Below are 16,375 nucleotides of genomic sequence, written 5' to 3'. Positions count from 1 at the left end.
AACTCAGAAATCTGCCTGCCTCTGCCTCCCGAGTGCTGGGATTAAAGGCGTGCGCCACCACGCCCGGCAAAGATTTAGTTTTAATGTATCAGCATTCTGCTTGCATATATGTATTGCAGAGGCCAGAAGAGGGCGCTGTATCCCCTGGACCTGGAGATGCAGACAATTGGGAGCAGCCCCGTGGGTGCTGGGAACTAAACCCTGGTCCATGCTCTTAGCCACAAGCTACCCACCCCAGCCACCCTGTTTTCATCCCGGGATTAGAGTGCTGAAACTCTGCCATGTGAACCAGTTTAATCTAAGCTGCTTGCTTCATGGATCCCAACCTGTCACACAGAAGTTATTTACTCTGCGTGAACAGATGGTTGTTACAGTGGCAACATTTTGAGCACTTTTTGTTTGTTTGTTTGTTTTTTAAGTCTTTAAGAAATAGAAATGGCTTCCAAAAGAGCTCTGGTCATCCTGGCTAAAGGAGCAGAGGAGATGGAGACAGTGATTCCTGTGGATGTCATGCGGCGAGCTGGGGTGAGTTCCCCTTATGGGCTAGCTCTCCCTGTTTGAAAAACGAGGGGACTCTAAGTCACTTCTATTTGTTTAATGTGTGTGAGCTGCATCCCGTGGTGCAGATGTGGCGGTCAGGGGCTGTGCGCTGCGCTGTCTTCCGTGTTAGCCTGGGCTCCCCACTCTGTGCTTATGTAACACGGTGAGCATGGGATGCACTCAGGTTTGCCAGCCTCACCCTGAGCCTTTCCTCACTCAGACCATGGTCAGCTCTCTGCCCCTTCACAAACCCCAGGCAGAGTCGCTCGGCAGCGCTGATTTCCAGTTAGAGCAGGGCTCAGACCCGGTTTCTTCATTTCACATCGCTGCACAGTTGGGACAGCATGGATAAGCCACCGCCCCTCCCCTCCAGTGACAACCTTATGACACCGGAGTAAATACTTCAAGACGTTCATTTATCTTTTGTGTATATATGAATGTTTGCCCGCATGTTTGTCTGTGCACCACATGAGAGCCTGATCCCCTGGAACTAGAGTTAGAGGCGGTTGTGAGCCGCCATGTCGGTGCTGGGAACCAAACCCCGGGGTGATCTTAACCGCCAGCCATCTCTGCAGCCTCTTTAATAAATATTCTCTTGTGGGGTTTATTTGTGCAAACGTGAGGATGGTTTTTCAGGCTCAGCACCTGAAGGTGGGGTTGCTGGGCCAGGACTGTGTAGTCAGCATCACTGGGTTCTGAAAAGTTGCCTCCAGTGCACTCACCTGTTCTCCCCCAGGACTGTCTGGTATCTCCTGAGCTTCAGGGACTAGCAACTGGCAGTGTCACCTACTCAATGTTTTACAGGATAAAGTGTTGTCTAGTTGTGTGCTGTGCACTTCCACTTTAAGAAAAGCCCCTACGGTTGTAATGATAATGCCACCCTCAACCGGTGGGCTATTATTAGGACGGCCCGGTAACTCATCTCCCAACTCACCACTTGTGGAATAGAGGGTGTTCTAGCCAGGCAGAGCCAGAGTAGTGGCTCGGCTACAAATTAGGGCTGTCCCTGGCAAACCAGAAGAGACCAGGTGTTATTTGCCGTTGCCTGGGCTTGGTCTTGTACTCCCTGACAGGTTACTTACAAACCACAGAATGGGTGTCAGGCTGCCCCGAGTCTGTGCTTTCATGGTCTTGAACATCTGCTCTTTCTCTAGATTAAAGTCACTGTTGCAGGCTTGGCTGGGAAGGACCCTGTGCAGTGTAGCCGTGATGTAATGATTTGTCCAGATACCAGTCTGGAAGATGCAAAAACGCAGGTTTGTTTTGTCCACCTGGACTCTTTCTTCTTGGGGCTCATTAGTTCTCTGAACGGCTTTTGGCTGTATTGGTGACTGCAGTCAGAACAGACTTCCTTTAGGAGAAGGACTTGGCCTGGGTGGAGGGGCTGGATCCTGTGTCAGAAGGTAGGTGGGGACGGGCAGGGTGTGGCTCAGTGGGAGAACACTTGCTTAGCTAGGCTGTGGATTCCATGCCCAGCACCATAAAGACTAAATAAATGGCGCGTGTAGCAGTATACACTATTGTGATAGCGCTCTCACACACTCTCTCTTTGTTCTTTTTAGTTTCAGCAAGTTTAAAATTAATTCGGTTTCTTGGATATTTGAGTGTTTAAGTCACTAGAATACTGTGATTTTTTTTCTCTTCACAAAGTTTTAGATGGCTAATTTTTTTCTTTGCCTTTTAATATTTGGGTGTTTTGTTTTGTTTTGTTTGTTGGTTGGTTTAAACTTTTAAAAATCACTACCTGGGGCTGTAGAGATGGCTCAGTGGTTAAGAACTGTTCTTCCAGAGGTCATGAGTTCAATTCCTAGCAACCACTTTGTGGCGCACAACCATCTGTAATTGAATCCGATGCCCTCTTCTGGTGCGTCAGCGACAGGTTGTTCATATACATTAAATAAATAAATCTTTTTTAAAAAATAGTTTTAAAAAATCACTGTATTTCTACTGAAAAAGTCACATGGTGAAGACATTTATATATAAAGTCAGAGTGACACAGCCCTCTTTTCTGTGGGTATTTTTTTTTCTTTTAGATTTATTTATTATATGTAAGTACACTGTAGCTGTCTTCAGACACACCAGAAGAGGGCACCAGACTTCATTACAGATGGTTGTGAGCCACCATGTGGTTGCTGGGATTTGAACTCAGAACCTTCGGAAGAACAGTCAGTGCTCTTAACAGCTGAGCCATCTCTCCAGCCCCGCACCCCTCTTTTCCCAGGCTGGTCCCTGTCAGCTATCGGGTGTCTTTTGTCTGCAAGCATCTGTGGTGTTGGTGACTTTACATGCAGATCTATTTGTCTTACTGTAGATGAGTGTGGTGGCTCTCCAAGGCCCATGCTCTGTGCGGGTTCCTCTCCACCCAAGGCCCGTGCTCCGTGCGGGTTCCTCTCCACCCAAGTGCATTTACACTACACATGCTCGCAGGGCCTCCTCTCAGGTTCCATCGCAGAGTTTTCTACATTTTAAAAAAGACACTGTGTGTGTCTGTGTGTGTACGCGCCCACCCAGGGAACAGGGTAGGGTGTTGGATCCCCTGCAGCTGGAGTTAGAGGCAGTTGTGAGCCACCGTGTGGGTCTCAGGACCCGAGCTCCTGTCCTCTGCAGGAGCAGCAAGACTTCTTGACAACTGAGCCATCTCACCAGCCCTCAGACCTGCAGTTGTTGTTTTGTTTTTTGTTTTTCTGGTTACAATGTTCCACCAGAGGGATACGCCTTGATTTATCTGTTTCGTTTTGGGTGGTTTGTTGTTATTGTTTTGGGACAGGGTCTTGTGTACCTGGTTGGCCTCACACTGAGTGAGTAGCTGAGGGCAGCCTTGAACCCTTGACCTTCCTGCTTCTACCTCCTCCTATGGGTGTTCACTACTCTGCCTAGCACTTGGTCATTTTTGGTGTTAAGAGTCAAACCCAGGGCCTTATGTGTGCTACCAATGGGCTCTGCCACAGGGGCACATGTAGCTCCTGCCCCACCCCAGGCACACATAGTGTTCTTTGGCAGATACTGGGCTGCCATTTAACACAGTAAAAATGAAATATTTCCTTTTTCCCAACTCGCAGGGACCATACGATGTGGTGGTTCTTCCAGGAGGAAATCTGGGTGCACAGAATTTGTCTGAGGTAAAAACTGCACAGTCATGCCTAAGCGAAGGGCTTGTGAGGAAAGTCGCAGCTTCTGCTTCGCTGTCTTGCGTTTGCCCTTCTGTGCTTCATGGGTGTGCTGTAGGCACAGGAAAGACAGCAGAGGTTGGCTGTGAGTGTCTCACGCTGCAGAGCACAAGTCTGAGGACGCTACAGCAAGGTTAGCCAAGTCGGTGGACCAGCGAGCCTGGCCACCTTTTGTACTTCTGCAGCAGTGGAGTGGGTTAAGAAAGTGCTGCCTGCTCAGTCGAGGGTCCAGGACAGCTGTGGGACCACAGTGACAGTGTGAATACAGGATGGCATCAGAGGCAGCCATTGCTTTTCGTTTCCAGCTCTTTGTGAAGAGTCATGCAGGAAAGGAGGCAGGAGTAGGGAGTGGGCTGTTCCTCCTGGGGTCTCTGCCATCTGAAGCTGCTGAACCCCGTGTCCCCTCGCTTCTGCCTCTCCTGGAGCACAGGACAGGGTTACGTGCCTTGGTGACATTGCTTTTTCCTTCCCGTCGTCATTGTGGTGGGCCTTTCCCTTGGGGTGAGTGCCACTGACCGGGCTTGAGAGCACAGACACATTAGGAGCCTGGCCACTTTTGTACTTCCGGATTAGAGCGCTTTCTGGGAAACAGCTAGAAGCAAGTTAAGCTGGGAGTGAGGGTCCCAGCTCTCCCGTGAGAGACTGTGTCTCGATGGTGACTGGGTGTTTGGGTTCTCTCTCTAGTCGCCTGTGGTGAAGGAGATCCTCAAGGAGCAGGAGAGCAGGAAGGGCCTCATAGCTGCCATCTGTGCGGGTGAGTAAGTGCGGGTGTGGAGCTGCAGCTAGCGAGGGGCTGGCCTGTCTCTGGGAGCTTGACTGCACACAGCCTGCCTTCAGAAACCAAAAAGCGCCTACACTGGCTGTTTGGTTTGGGTGGCATGAACTCGTGTCATGGCAGCACTGAGCCCAATTGTTGAGCTTTCTGTCTCTGTCTGCCCTAGGTCGCTAATCTGTGAGACTCAGTGTTTGCCCTGTTTGGTTTCCTCAGGGAACATCAGGCTTCTGCAATCAGCAAACAGCTTGTCCCAGCGCATCTCTGTGCCAGCAGAGTCAGCAAGAGTCTGACCGGCACAAACGCCACACGTTTCCCCCGGCCTCGCCTGCCTGGGTGCGTGCTAAGTCTTGGCTTGAGTGCTCTTGAAACCCACGGCTTCAGATGAGCTTTCTCCTACATATCCTGAGCCTCGAGACTATAACAGTTTGCTTCCTGGCCCATTTCAAACCCTTGATGTGGCTTTCCTCTCAGGTGATGGTCTGGCAGCTGGCGTCTTCCTCGTCAGATGCCTTTTAAGTGTGTCACAGAACAGGTGAATCAATGACTGAGGAATGGATGGCTTTGTTTGGGGACCAAGGGACTCTATCTTAGCTCTGGTGCCCTTGCTTCCCCCAAGGGACAAAGCAGATACTGTAGAGACACCTGTGGCTGTCTTACCAAAATGCCATCAGACTGACAAGCACCATCCTTCAGGCAAGGACTGTGCTCTCCTCCCCTGTTTTAAGATTCTCCCTGGGAGCTGGAGAGATGGCTCTGCAATTAAGAGCACTGACTGCTCTTCCAAAGGATCCAGGTTCAATTCCCAGCAACTACATGGTGGCTCACAACTGTCAGTAACTCCAGTTCCAGAGGATCTGACACCCTTGTGCCAATGCATATAAAATTAAGTTAAATATATATTAAAAAAAAAAAATCCCCTGTTTGGGTTGTCTGGGAGACCAGGCTGTAACTGCTGAGGAGGGAGAGGCAGGGGAGCTGTGAGTTCAAGACCATCCTTAGCTATTTTAGAGAGCCTCTCCCCACAGAAGGAAAGAATGGAGGGAAAACATATGGAAAAAGCTCTAAAAGTTCCCAGTTTAGGACCAAGCATAGCTCAGCTGTATGTGCCTAGCATGTGAGAAGCCCTGGGCTCCATTCAAAATCGACATACAAAGCCATTCTAACTCCCTGAAGTGACAGAGGTTGTGGGCATCATGGGATGCCAGGATTGCATGCTTGAGAGCACATTAGAGAGCCACGGGGAGCACCTACGCATTGCCCTGGGCATCCCGTCCTAGGCTCCCACAGCTCTGACTTCCTGCCGTGCTGAGGTCTTGCAATCCCTGTAACCTGGACTGTCCCGACGGTGGGCACGAAGTCATCAGAGGGCCGGTGTTCTTCGCTGACCTGGGAGCCCGGCCTCCCTAGGGTTTGCCAAGTTCCTTAGACTTGGCTGAGGGTAAACTGCAGTGTCATCGTGTTCCGTGTTCGGGAACAGCAGCAGCTGGCTCGCTCACTTGTGCTCAGTCAGACCTGAGGGCCTGGCCCTCCTCCGAACCAAGTCACTGTTAAAAAAAGAAACATTACTAGCAGACTGTCCTGTGTCACTGTCTCGGGATGATAAACAGAGAAAACTGGGGTGGCCCAGGCAGGGAGTGGAGCTCTGTAGTGAAGCCTGTCTTCAATCAGCAGTCAAGAGTGACTGTGGTGTTACAGTCAGGAGCTCCATTGTTAGCATCACCCTCGGTGCTGGTGCTGCTGAGTCCAGAAGGAAGTCATCACAGGGAGGCTTTCCTGAGGGGGAGAGAGAAGGAAGCTTGCAAGTGAAGCTTGTAGGTGGTCAGAAGCAGGGAGTGTAAGGACTTACCAGGAAATAGGACACCCAAGGAGTTGTAGTTGGTGGGGTGTTCTTCAAGTGTCCACCAGGTGGCGCTGTAGGAAAGGGTGGGTCTGCTGCCTTGAGCTTGCTGCCGGTTCCCAGAGCTAACTCTTGACATGGCCGCCTTTTTTTTTTTTTTTTTTTTTTTGGTTTTTTGGTTTTTTGAGACAGGGTTTCTCTGTGTAGCTCTGGCTGTCCTCGAACTCACTCTGTAGATCAGGCTGGCCTCGAACTCAGAAATCCGCCTGCCTCTGCCTCCGCCTCCGCCTCTGCCTCCAGAGTGCTGGGATTAAAGGCCTGGCCTTCTTTAGAGGCTCAGATAATGGCAGTGGTAAGTTGTTTTGTCTTCATTTTCAAATCAGGCCTTTGACCACATTAGTTAGTCACTTCCTATGACAGGAAGGCGGCCATGCACACCTTGCCTGGTGCTCACAGGGCTCATGGCAGGAGGATGCGCCCTCTGTTGTGTTTAAGCAATGGGATTTAGAGTCGTGACTGTTCAGACTCGGGCTGCTTGCTTTAGAAGAGTACTTCTGGTAAACTCTTTGTTTTGTCTTCGTTTTTCTGGGGCAGAGCCCTCTTTGTAGTCCTCACTGACCTGGGACACGCTCTGGAACTGAATCTGTAGACCAAGCTGGCCTGGAACTCACAGAGATCTGCCTGCCTCTGCCTCCTAAGGGCTGGGGTCAGAGGCGTGTGCCACCTCACACGCTGTATTTCTGTTTTACAGCACAGGTTCTCTCTCTACCCTCTCATCTGTATATATACATCTTATTCCTAGGTCCTACGGCTCTGTTGGCTCACGAAGTGGGTTTTGGATGCAAGGTCACAACACACCCCCTGGCTAAGGACAAAATGATGAATGGCAGTGAGTATATCCCTCCCTACCTGTACTTCCCTATATGACAGAATCCTAGCCAAGTAGAGGGCTCCTGGCTCTGCACACACTTCTCAGTGCCACCAGCCCAGTCTCAGCCTGGGCCACCAGAACCCTGACTCGACAGCGGGGAGGGTTATGAAGTGCTAGTTTAGGTAGTGTTTTTACCGAATCCGTGACAGCAGCCCAAGAGTTGAAACCCTGACAGCAGTTTCAGCAAATGCCTTTTGCCCACAGTGCACAGTGCTGCAGACCTTTGGCAATGTCTTCAGTGGTCGGCCAGCTTGCTTGGTGATGCGTTTCCTTCCTATCAGCTAGGCATTTGAGTTGTATTAAACCTCTGAAAGCAATTTCTCTTTCTGGTGAAGTGAGCAGACAGGGTAGGAGGGCTGACTCGAGGCTGGATGCCCCTCCCCTTGCGCTTTTCCTCGTTCCGTTTGTCAGTAAGGCCCGTGAAGTCTCTTCTGTGAGTCTAAAGCTCCCCTGTAGCCTTTCGAGGTAATGTTTTATTCAGATCTAGTTAGGCCATTCTGCAGCCTGCTTTTGTGAGATGGAACCTCTCTGTGTTGCACGGGTAGCTTTGACCTGGACTGAAGCCATCCTCCTGCCTCAGCCTAAAGTAGCTGGGCATGCAGGTGTGTGCCATATGAGGCTGTATCTTCTCACCTTCACCTCGTCATTACTTTTTTAGCTTTGGCAGGCTGACTTCACTGCTGGTTGGATCTCCTGGGTCTTTTGTTTCTTTGGCTCCTGGGTGTGGGCTGTGGTTGGTTTCTGCTTCTTTGCCTATGTAAACCCATGCTGTCTGTCGAGGAACTTAAGTTGCTATTTAATTTTCAGTTATGTGTGTGCATGAGGAGGTGTGCACAGAAGCCAGGAGAGAATGTTCTGTCCCCTGTGAGCCGAGTTACAGGCAGTGGTGAGCTGTCTGGCGCGAGTGCTGGGAATGGAACCCGGGTCCTCTGGCAATAGCAGGACATGCTCTAACCACTGAGCCATCTCTCCAGCCCTGAGAACATTCTTAAATACATACCTGGGCATAACTAGAGCTCTCTTTTTGAAGTAAAATAGTGTACATGCAGTTTTTAAAAGTCCGTACCCTTTTTGTTTTAGAGGCTAAGATTCAGCAGTGTGTGTGTGTTTGGTGTACATGCGACACATGGGGTTGCTCTGTGACTGCACTTTCGAGTGTTCTTAGCTTTGTCCCAAGTGTTGTTTCCCTGAAAGCCTGTTGCTCTGTTTCAGTTATTAGAGGGAGACTGACTGTAAAACTGGGTGAAACCGCTCTGTTATGAGCTCTGGCTCTTGAGAGTTGAGTTTGTGTGAGCCTCAGGAAGTGAGGTCAGGGTAGGAAGGATGGCAGGAACTCAGGCTGCGCTGTGCACCGTATGCGCCATGTGTGCCATGTGCACAAGGGGACAAAGCACGTGCTGGTCCTGTGTCACGTGAGCTTCTGAAACATGGATACTGAGGGCACACAGTGGGACCTCAGAGCCTACACAGTGCCCAACTTAGCTGGAGCCTACGGTGTCTTGGCAAGGCAAGGAACCCGGCTTCCCTCCCCTCCTCTCTGTAATGCAAGGCTCTCCCTCCCCTGCATCATTGCCAGGGTCAGTAAGTCCTGGTTTTAGGACACTGTTTGTCCATTGTACCCTTTGAAAGCAGTCTGAGGGACAGTAGCCATCCTCCACGTGACTGTTGTAGGCGAGGTTCTTCTGGGGGCTCCGTAACACTTGGCTTTCCCCCTGGGAAGGGGCAGGCTCCCCCTGCCCATGGCAGCAGCAGTAGTCCTCAGAAGTGTGTTGGATGAGTATCGTTCTCAGGACAGCAAGGCCTGAGGGCAGGCTGAGGAGGCGCCGTGCTCAGAGGCTGGCTGCTTTCTCTTGAGGGATCAAGGGCCAAGGATTCGGGCTCTCTGGGCTTTGGGTCTCTATGGAAACTGCTCTGCAATGCTGTTCCCTAATTGTCATAGACAGGCCTAAGTAGTGAGTGCCTTTCTCTGAAGAGATTCTTTCATGTCTGCAAATTTATCCTGAACGCCAAATCCCAGCCCCTCTCTCTTCCTTTCCCCAGGCTCCACAGCAGCCCCGGCTGCGTTGGTACACTTTGTGAGGCTGTTCCTCACTGTGGCCACTAGGTGGGGGCCGTGGACAAGTAGTAACCCTATTTGAGACCTTTAAACTTCCTGGTTAGGCCGAGGCTGGGTTCCTAGTGTTTGATTTAAAAGGTCTTGTCCTGGTTTAGCCATCAGAAAGTAGGGCTGGGTGAACCAAGACATCCCTTCCAGTGGCGGTCTCTGTTTTCTTTACTGTCCTGTAAGTGGGAAGGTTCTGGTATGTTCTGTCTGGTCAGCAGATGCAGATGGAGTTTTGAATGAGATAGGGAGGCAGGCTCCTCCTGGTGTGGCTGGCCCGCTCGGAGGAGAAACGCGCTTCTGAGGGCTCTCAGTGAACTCTGGATGTCCTGGGTTCTTCATTTTGGGCAGAAACAGGGTACATGAAGCTGTGCCCAAGAATCTCAGGTTGGGGCCATGCTGGTGGTTCCCACAGGGCTGCGTGTGGAGTTCCGTGATCATCCTTTGTGTCCGCCCTCACGTCAGCACGTGACCCTGCTCCTGCAGGAGCCCTTGCCTGGAGGCCTCCCATACTCTGGCCGCCCTCCCTTCCCAACATCCATCTCTTCCCTAAAGTTCTGTCTCCAACCAGCCCTTCCACTCCCTGCCTCTGTGCCAAGGCCCAAGCCCAGATATCCTGGGCAGAGGGTCTCCTACAGGTACTTGAGAGAGTGAGGACCTCCGCACAGTGCCCTCGGTGCGGAGGGAGACAGAGCTGGCCAGGGTGAGATGCTGGTGCAGAGCCCTTCTTCAACAGTGGATAGACTGCCTGGGGGACTGAGTCAGGAACTTTCACCCTGGACGAAACCTGCTTCCGTGTTCTGGTCAGAGACCGAGAACAGAAGAGGCCCCGAGCACTTTGAATAGCAGATGATGTAAGAAAGCAAAGGGTCCCAGCTGCTGCAGGTGCTGGAGGGGACAGGCAGCAGGCCCCAGCTGTGGCCCCAGCAGGCCTGCTTCAGGACCACACTAGATTGGCCCCAAGGGCCGGATGCTGGGAACACGGCTAGGCTCCCGGAAGGCAGCTCTGGCCTGTGGGGTGAGGATGTGAGATGAGTTAAGGCCCCAGAGGGCAGGTGGGTGCTTGGAGCCTGGGTCCTGTCATACAAGACAGAAGGTGGGGGAGACGTGGGGAGTCTTGGTGGAGCCCACCACATTATTTCAGAGGAACAGGGGGAGGCAGAGGAAGAGACCTCATGTGCTGGTCTTGTGTGGTCTGGGGCTGCAGAGGATCAGGCAGTCTCTGTCCTCACTGCTGCCCTGCCTCTGCCATAGCAGCCCTGTGGCAAACAAAGTAGGCAGTGGAAAAGTTCATCACCAGTGCCCCCAGAGCTCTCTCCCACGTGCGCTGTTGGTCCCTTCCAGCCACCTTGCGGTCACTTTACCATACCCGGTAGTCTGGAGGGCAGAGGAGACAGACCTCGGGAATGGTGGCAGCAGTTTGTGGAAGGTTCTCTGTGGGAGAACCTAGAGTGACTGTCTGCTCCCTGTAGGTCACTACAGCTACTCAGAGAGCCGCGTGGAGAAGGACGGCCTGATCCTCACCAGCCGCGGGCCGGGGACCAGCTTTGAGTTTGCGCTGGCCATTGTGGAGGCACTCGTGGGGAAGGACATGGCCAACCAAGTGAAGGCACCGCTTGTTCTCAAAGAATAGAGCCCAGGCCCTGGGCCCCACACTTGAGCAGGCATTGGAAGCCCACTGGCGTGTCCAGAGCCCAGGGAACCTCAGGAGTAGTATGTGAAGCAGCCGCCACGCGGGGCTCTCACCCCAGGTCTGTACGTTTCTGAACCTTGCTAGTAAAATAAACAGTTTACCAAGCTCCTGACAGCTACCTTTGTGTCTGGGGTCTTTTGTGGCTGGCTACATTTGCAGGTGGTTGCTGTTGGTGCAGCTAGAGGCTGACGGAGCTGCTCGGCCCCTCCTGCTGCGGAGACGGACGGCCTCTGATGGAGGGAGCTTCCTGGGCTCCTCAGGCGCTCTGAGAGTCACTGGGCTCTCACTGAGGAGTAAAATGTGCTGGAGCTGGGCCTCATCTGCCCTGACCACGTAGCCCAGGCTAGGCTGGTCAGTGGACAAGGCTCAGCTTGGATATTCTCTTTCTCTGCTGGGATAGCCACGAAGGAACTTAAAGATGGAGTACTGGCAGCCATCTTGTCACTGTGAAGAAGGAACACACCTGCAGTCCTCAGGAGGGACCTGGCAGCTCCTGTCAAGAAAGCAAAGCTGGAAACTGCACATTGGTTTGAGACGGGGACTCACTATGTAGCTCTGGAACTAAGTATGTAGAGCAGACCGGCCTCACAGCAGAGACGCGCCTGCCTCTGTCTCTTGAGTGCTGGGGATAAGTGCTCGCCATGATAGACACTGGGAAAAATAATACAGAGGGCTGGGCAGTGGTGTGCTCATCCCAGCACTTGAGAGGCAGAGGCAGGTGGATTTCTGAGTTCGAGGCTAGCCTGGTCTACAAAGTGAGTTCCAGGACAGCCAGAGCTACACACAGAAACCCTGTCTCGAAAAAGAAAGAAGAAGAAAAAACAAAACAAAACAAAAAATAATAATAATGCAGAGGGTGCTGAGGGAGAAACAACAGGGACTTCATTGATGTGGTGGTAGTGGTGGGCAGCCTGAGGACCGTGCTTACTGTGGGGGTTGGGGCTGTGGCGGGCACTGCTTTGACCCTAGTACTAGGAAGGCTGAGGCAGGAAGGTTGTCCACAAGTTCAGCTCTCTCACAGCTCAGAGACAGCCTGGGCTACAGCAGGACTTTTCATTCAGACCCTCTTCCACCTAGTAATGTGTGCCAGGTCCCGGGAGTCAGTCTGTGGGCTCAAGGCACACTCGTGTCCTATGGTGAAACATGGAGTTTCCTGCCTGCTAGCACAAGACTCCCTGATGAGGGTCTCCGGGAAATCTGAGAACGAATAGGCTGGTCTCTGATAAGAGGCCTCAAGCAAACCCGAAAAATCACAAAGGCCAAGCAGCCGCTGGCTAGGAGTAATGGAGGAGCAGGGAGGCGTGGCATGAGAAGGAGACGGTGAATGGAGGCTGGGGAGGTGACCAAAGCTAGCCAAGGAGTGGATGGAGGGGGCCCAGCCTCGCCTTAGGAGCAAGCATCACCCCTGGCCAGCTAAGGCAGGGTTAATGGCAATGGAGAGTGCTTGGGCCTGGAAGGCAGCCGGAAGCTGCTCACATGTCAGCAGGTAGAGGAGATGGCAGAGACGGGGTGAATTTGGGGTTCAGCTTGAATTTGAGGTACCTATAAATATACTTCATATGGTTATGAAAACCAAAGGCCAGGGGTGGTGGCTGACATCTGGAACCCCAGATCTGAGGTTGAGACCAGCCTGGGTCACATGGTTCCAGGCCAGCCTGGGCTCGAGTGAGACCCTTGTCTCTGGACACATTATCCCGACAGTCACAGACTGTTCTCTGTAAGTAATTTACTGTTGGTGATGACGGTCCTCAGGCTCCAAATCCCGAGTAGCACCCCTGGCTCTCCATGGTTTCCTGGGAGAGTTGTGTGCTCCTGTCCCACCCTGGAGCAGCAGGAGGTGACTGGACAGCCAGCCCTGAAAGTGGTATCGCTCTGCACATCTGGAGTGGGCTCCTCCAGGAAGCTAGCTCATCACACCCTCAGCTCTGGCCAGTTGTGGCCTGCTGGCTCTGGAGCTGATAAGAATCTAGCCCCTGGGGTGTGGAGTGGACTCTTCCAGGAAGCTAGCTCCTCAAACCCTCAGCTCTGACCAGTTGTGGCCTGCTGGCTCTGGGGTTGATAAGAGTCTAGCCCCTGGGCTACTCTGCAGTGTTAGTCCAGCTTGCTTCTCTCCAACAGGTGGCTGGGGACCTGGAACTGAGGGGGTGGGGGAGGGATGGGTGTGGCCTGTCAGTGGGCTGCCTCTTTCTCAGTCTAGAGTGGCTCAGAGTCACACCTTGGTGTCTGTTCGATCCTTTTTTTTTTTTTTTTTGGTAAAACTTTGTTCACCTCAGAGTGGTATAGCACAGCCAACCCCAATGCCCCAAGCCTGTGCTAGGAGGGGCTGCTCCTACCAAATCCAATCCTGACCCTTGCCCAGAGCTCAGCTCCCGTGACTAAAACAAGATCATCTTCGTGGGGCCAGGCACTCAGAGCATTAAGCCAGCTGCAGGAGTGGCTTTCCTCAGCTGAGTTCCGAGCCAGCTCTGTGGGCTGCTGGGGGCGGAGGGTGGGAGGCAGGGGGGGGGGGAGAGGTGGGGGTGGCAGGATGGTAGGGACCATTGGGTGCAAAGTGGTATCCCACAAGAGGAAGACCTCAGCACTTCTGTACCTAGCACCTAAGGGAGGGGGCCCTTCTGTTGGGAGTGGCCTTGGTACCTGCAGTTTCCTCCTACTGGTTTTGTAAAGACAGCTCACAGTGCTCCTGCGTCAGCCTGAATGCTGGACATCCTTACCCCCAATGCACAAAGCCCGGGTTTGATCCCTAGTACCACAAAACAAACAAGCCGGGGCTGGTGAGATGGCTCAGTGGGTAAGAGCACTGCTCTTCCAAAGGTCTGGAGTTCAAATCCCAGCAACCACATGGTGGTTCACAACCATCTGTAATGAGATCTGACTCCCTCTTCTGGAGTGTCTGAAGACAGCTACAGTATACTTACATATAATAAATAAATCTTAAAAAAAAAAAAAAAAGCCAACGAGAGCTGTACACACATCCAACTCCAACGTTGGTCACGGGAGGTAGGAGAATCAGAACTTCAAGATCACTTTTAGCTACATATCAAAAATGAGGCCAGCCTGGATCCCATGAAACCGAGTCTCAAAAGGTGACAGAAAAGCCCAGAGAGCCTGGCTCTGCCCGTGAGTGATATAGGTACCAGCTCCATCCTACAGCTCAGCCTGTCTGGCAACCGGACAGAGAGCCATCCACTGTGAAAAGAAAACCTTGCCTTAGAAGTCATGACCCGATCTGTCCTCTGTCATGGTGTGTTACAAAGGCCACAGGATGCAGCAAAGCACATTTCTTAAAACATTTAGTGTGTGACCAACTGTGTCATCCTGGAGGCTGGTCCCTTGTTCCATGTTCTACTCATGGTCCACAGAGGATGAAAAACATTAACTTCCAAAGCTCGCAAAAGCCTCTGGGATTTTTTAAAGGAATATGTCTCCCATTTGCCTTGGTGAGTGTACAGCAGCCAGGCCTCAGCCCCCGAGGAGCTGCAGGACTGGCTCACATGACAGTCTGTGGTACAGACCAGCTCCAACCCTGAGCCCCCATGGGACGAGAGAGTGAGGGCCAAGGGCAGGAGCCCTTCCAATTCACCTGGGGGCTACGAGGACATTTCCCAGTGCCCAGTGTTCCCTGAGGTGGAGCCTGAACAGTTCTGAGCCTCAGCACTGAGAAGCGGTCAGATTTGGGATTCGGCATAAACACCTTCAACATCACCACCGACATGTCACTCATCTGCTCCTGAGCTTTTATGTCAACTTGACACAAGCTAGAGTCATTTTGAAGCTTCAATGGAGAAGGCGTCCCCCCTAGACTGGCCTATGAGCAAGCCTGTGGTATGTTTTCTTGATTCACGTAAGAGAACTCAGCTACCATGAGTACCGTGGGCCGTGCTACCCCTGGACTGCTGGTCCTGGGTTTTGTAAGAAAGCAGGCCAAGCAAGGCAGTCAGTGGCGCCCGCCATGGCCTCTGCATCAGCCCCAGCCTCCGGGTTCCGGGTTCCCACTCTGCTTGCGTTCCTGCCCTGACCTCCTTCAGTGAGGGCCTGGGATGTGGAAGTGTGAGCTGAAAGAAACTCTTACGGTGCTTTTGGTCATGGCGTCTTATCACAGCGGTACAAACCCCAACTGAGATAAGTTGGTCCCGAGCTGTGGGGTGTTGCTGTGATGGACCTGACCATGTGTTTTGGGAGGATCGTGGAAAGATTTTGGAACTTGAGACCGGAAGAGCCACGGAGTGCTCGCGTCTGCTCGAGTCTATCTCATTGGGCCGGTCTGTGGGAGCTCGGCTTATGGAGGATTAGGTGGTGCACCTGAGAGCAGCCTGGCTGGCGAAAGTCCCAGCGGAAGCTTGAGGGCCCCTTAAAGACTCTTCCATGGGCCGCTGCTTATTTTGAGTTAGGAATCTGTGGTTCTGGTCAGCTGGGGCTGAAGAATGAGCTGTGATTAGCAAGAGACCGGCCCCACTGAAGTGAACGAAAGCCTGGCCGGTCTGAGACAACTGGCATCCATTAGCTGGAGCTGAGAAGTGAGCGGTGGTTGTGAAGAGACCACAACATGGAGGATGGCAAATCCAGATGCATTTCCTTAGGGTCAGCACACAAAAGCTGTGATCCAGAGGGGGCCAAGGCGGCTGCGTCTCACATGCTGTTTGAACTTGATCATGTGTAGGAGTCACCCAGGTGGTACTGGTTTTGAAGACATGAAGGGGTCACGGGGAACAGCTGTGGCTTTGTGTGGTGTGGCCTGGAGTCCCTATAGAGAGCCCAGGAGAGGCTGTGGGTGAAGGTGCAGCCCGGTGGGCAGTAGATGCCCCAGGATTGAAGGGGTCATGGATACAAGTTGAGGCTTGGAACCATGTGGCAGGGTTAGAGTTCCCGAGAGAGCCCGGGAGAGGCTATGGGTGAAGGTGCAGCTGGTTACAGAGCCCCCCATGTTTTGGAGATGTCAGTACCATGGAATGGCCACCAAGGACTGCGGCAGTGGTGGCACGGAGCTGGCCTGAGCTTAGGGGACGAGCTGCTGTGACAAGCCCTTTGGAGCCCAGAGAATCATGAGTATGGCAAGTCTGACTGTGCGCCTTAACTATTAGACTTTTGGCTGTGCCTTGATCTGATTGTGCCCTGGTTCCGTCCTCTCGGAATAAAAATGTATTTAACTTTGATTTTTCTCTGCAGGAGCCCACAGCTGAGAGACTTTAGAGGTTCAGAGAGGTTGTGGATATCTTAGAAAGACTTGAGCTTTGAAGAGACTCTGGACGTTTAAGGAGATTGGACTTTAAAAGTGTTTGACTTTGTAAAGCCGGGACTGTTTTTTTTTTTTTTTTTTTTTTTTTTTTTTTT

General features: G+C 52.3%; 1 protein-coding gene across 3 annotated transcripts in view; it reads left to right on the top strand.

Annotated features, from left to right (window-relative positions):
* Positions 1-11,162, top strand: part of Park7 (Parkinsonism associated deglycase) — a 16,974-nt gene extending 5,812 nt beyond the window's left edge. For all 3 annotated transcript variants that reach the window (XM_021161035.2, XM_021161034.2, XM_029476459.1), the window contains exons 2-7: positions 420-525; positions 1,695-1,796; positions 3,600-3,659; positions 4,392-4,461; positions 7,122-7,208; positions 10,824-11,162. In XM_021161035.2, the coding sequence (XP_021016694.1) occupies positions 436-525; positions 1,695-1,796; positions 3,600-3,659; positions 4,392-4,461; positions 7,122-7,208; positions 10,824-10,984 (570 nt within the window). In that variant the 5' untranslated portion in view covers positions 420-435 and the 3' untranslated portion in view covers positions 10,985-11,162. The remainder of the gene's footprint in view (positions 1-419; positions 526-1,694; positions 1,797-3,599; positions 3,660-4,391; positions 4,462-7,121; positions 7,209-10,823) is intronic.
* Positions 11,163-16,375: the final 5,213 nt, after the last annotated feature.

This window comes from Mus caroli, chromosome 4 (assembly GCF_900094665.2).
Source record: "Mus caroli chromosome 4, CAROLI_EIJ_v1.1, whole genome shotgun sequence".
NCBI classification, from domain to species: Eukaryota; Metazoa; Chordata; class Mammalia; order Rodentia; family Muridae; genus Mus; species Mus caroli.
Note: the sequence above shows the minus strand (reverse complement) of the source record. Positions and strands in the feature narration are given on the sequence as shown.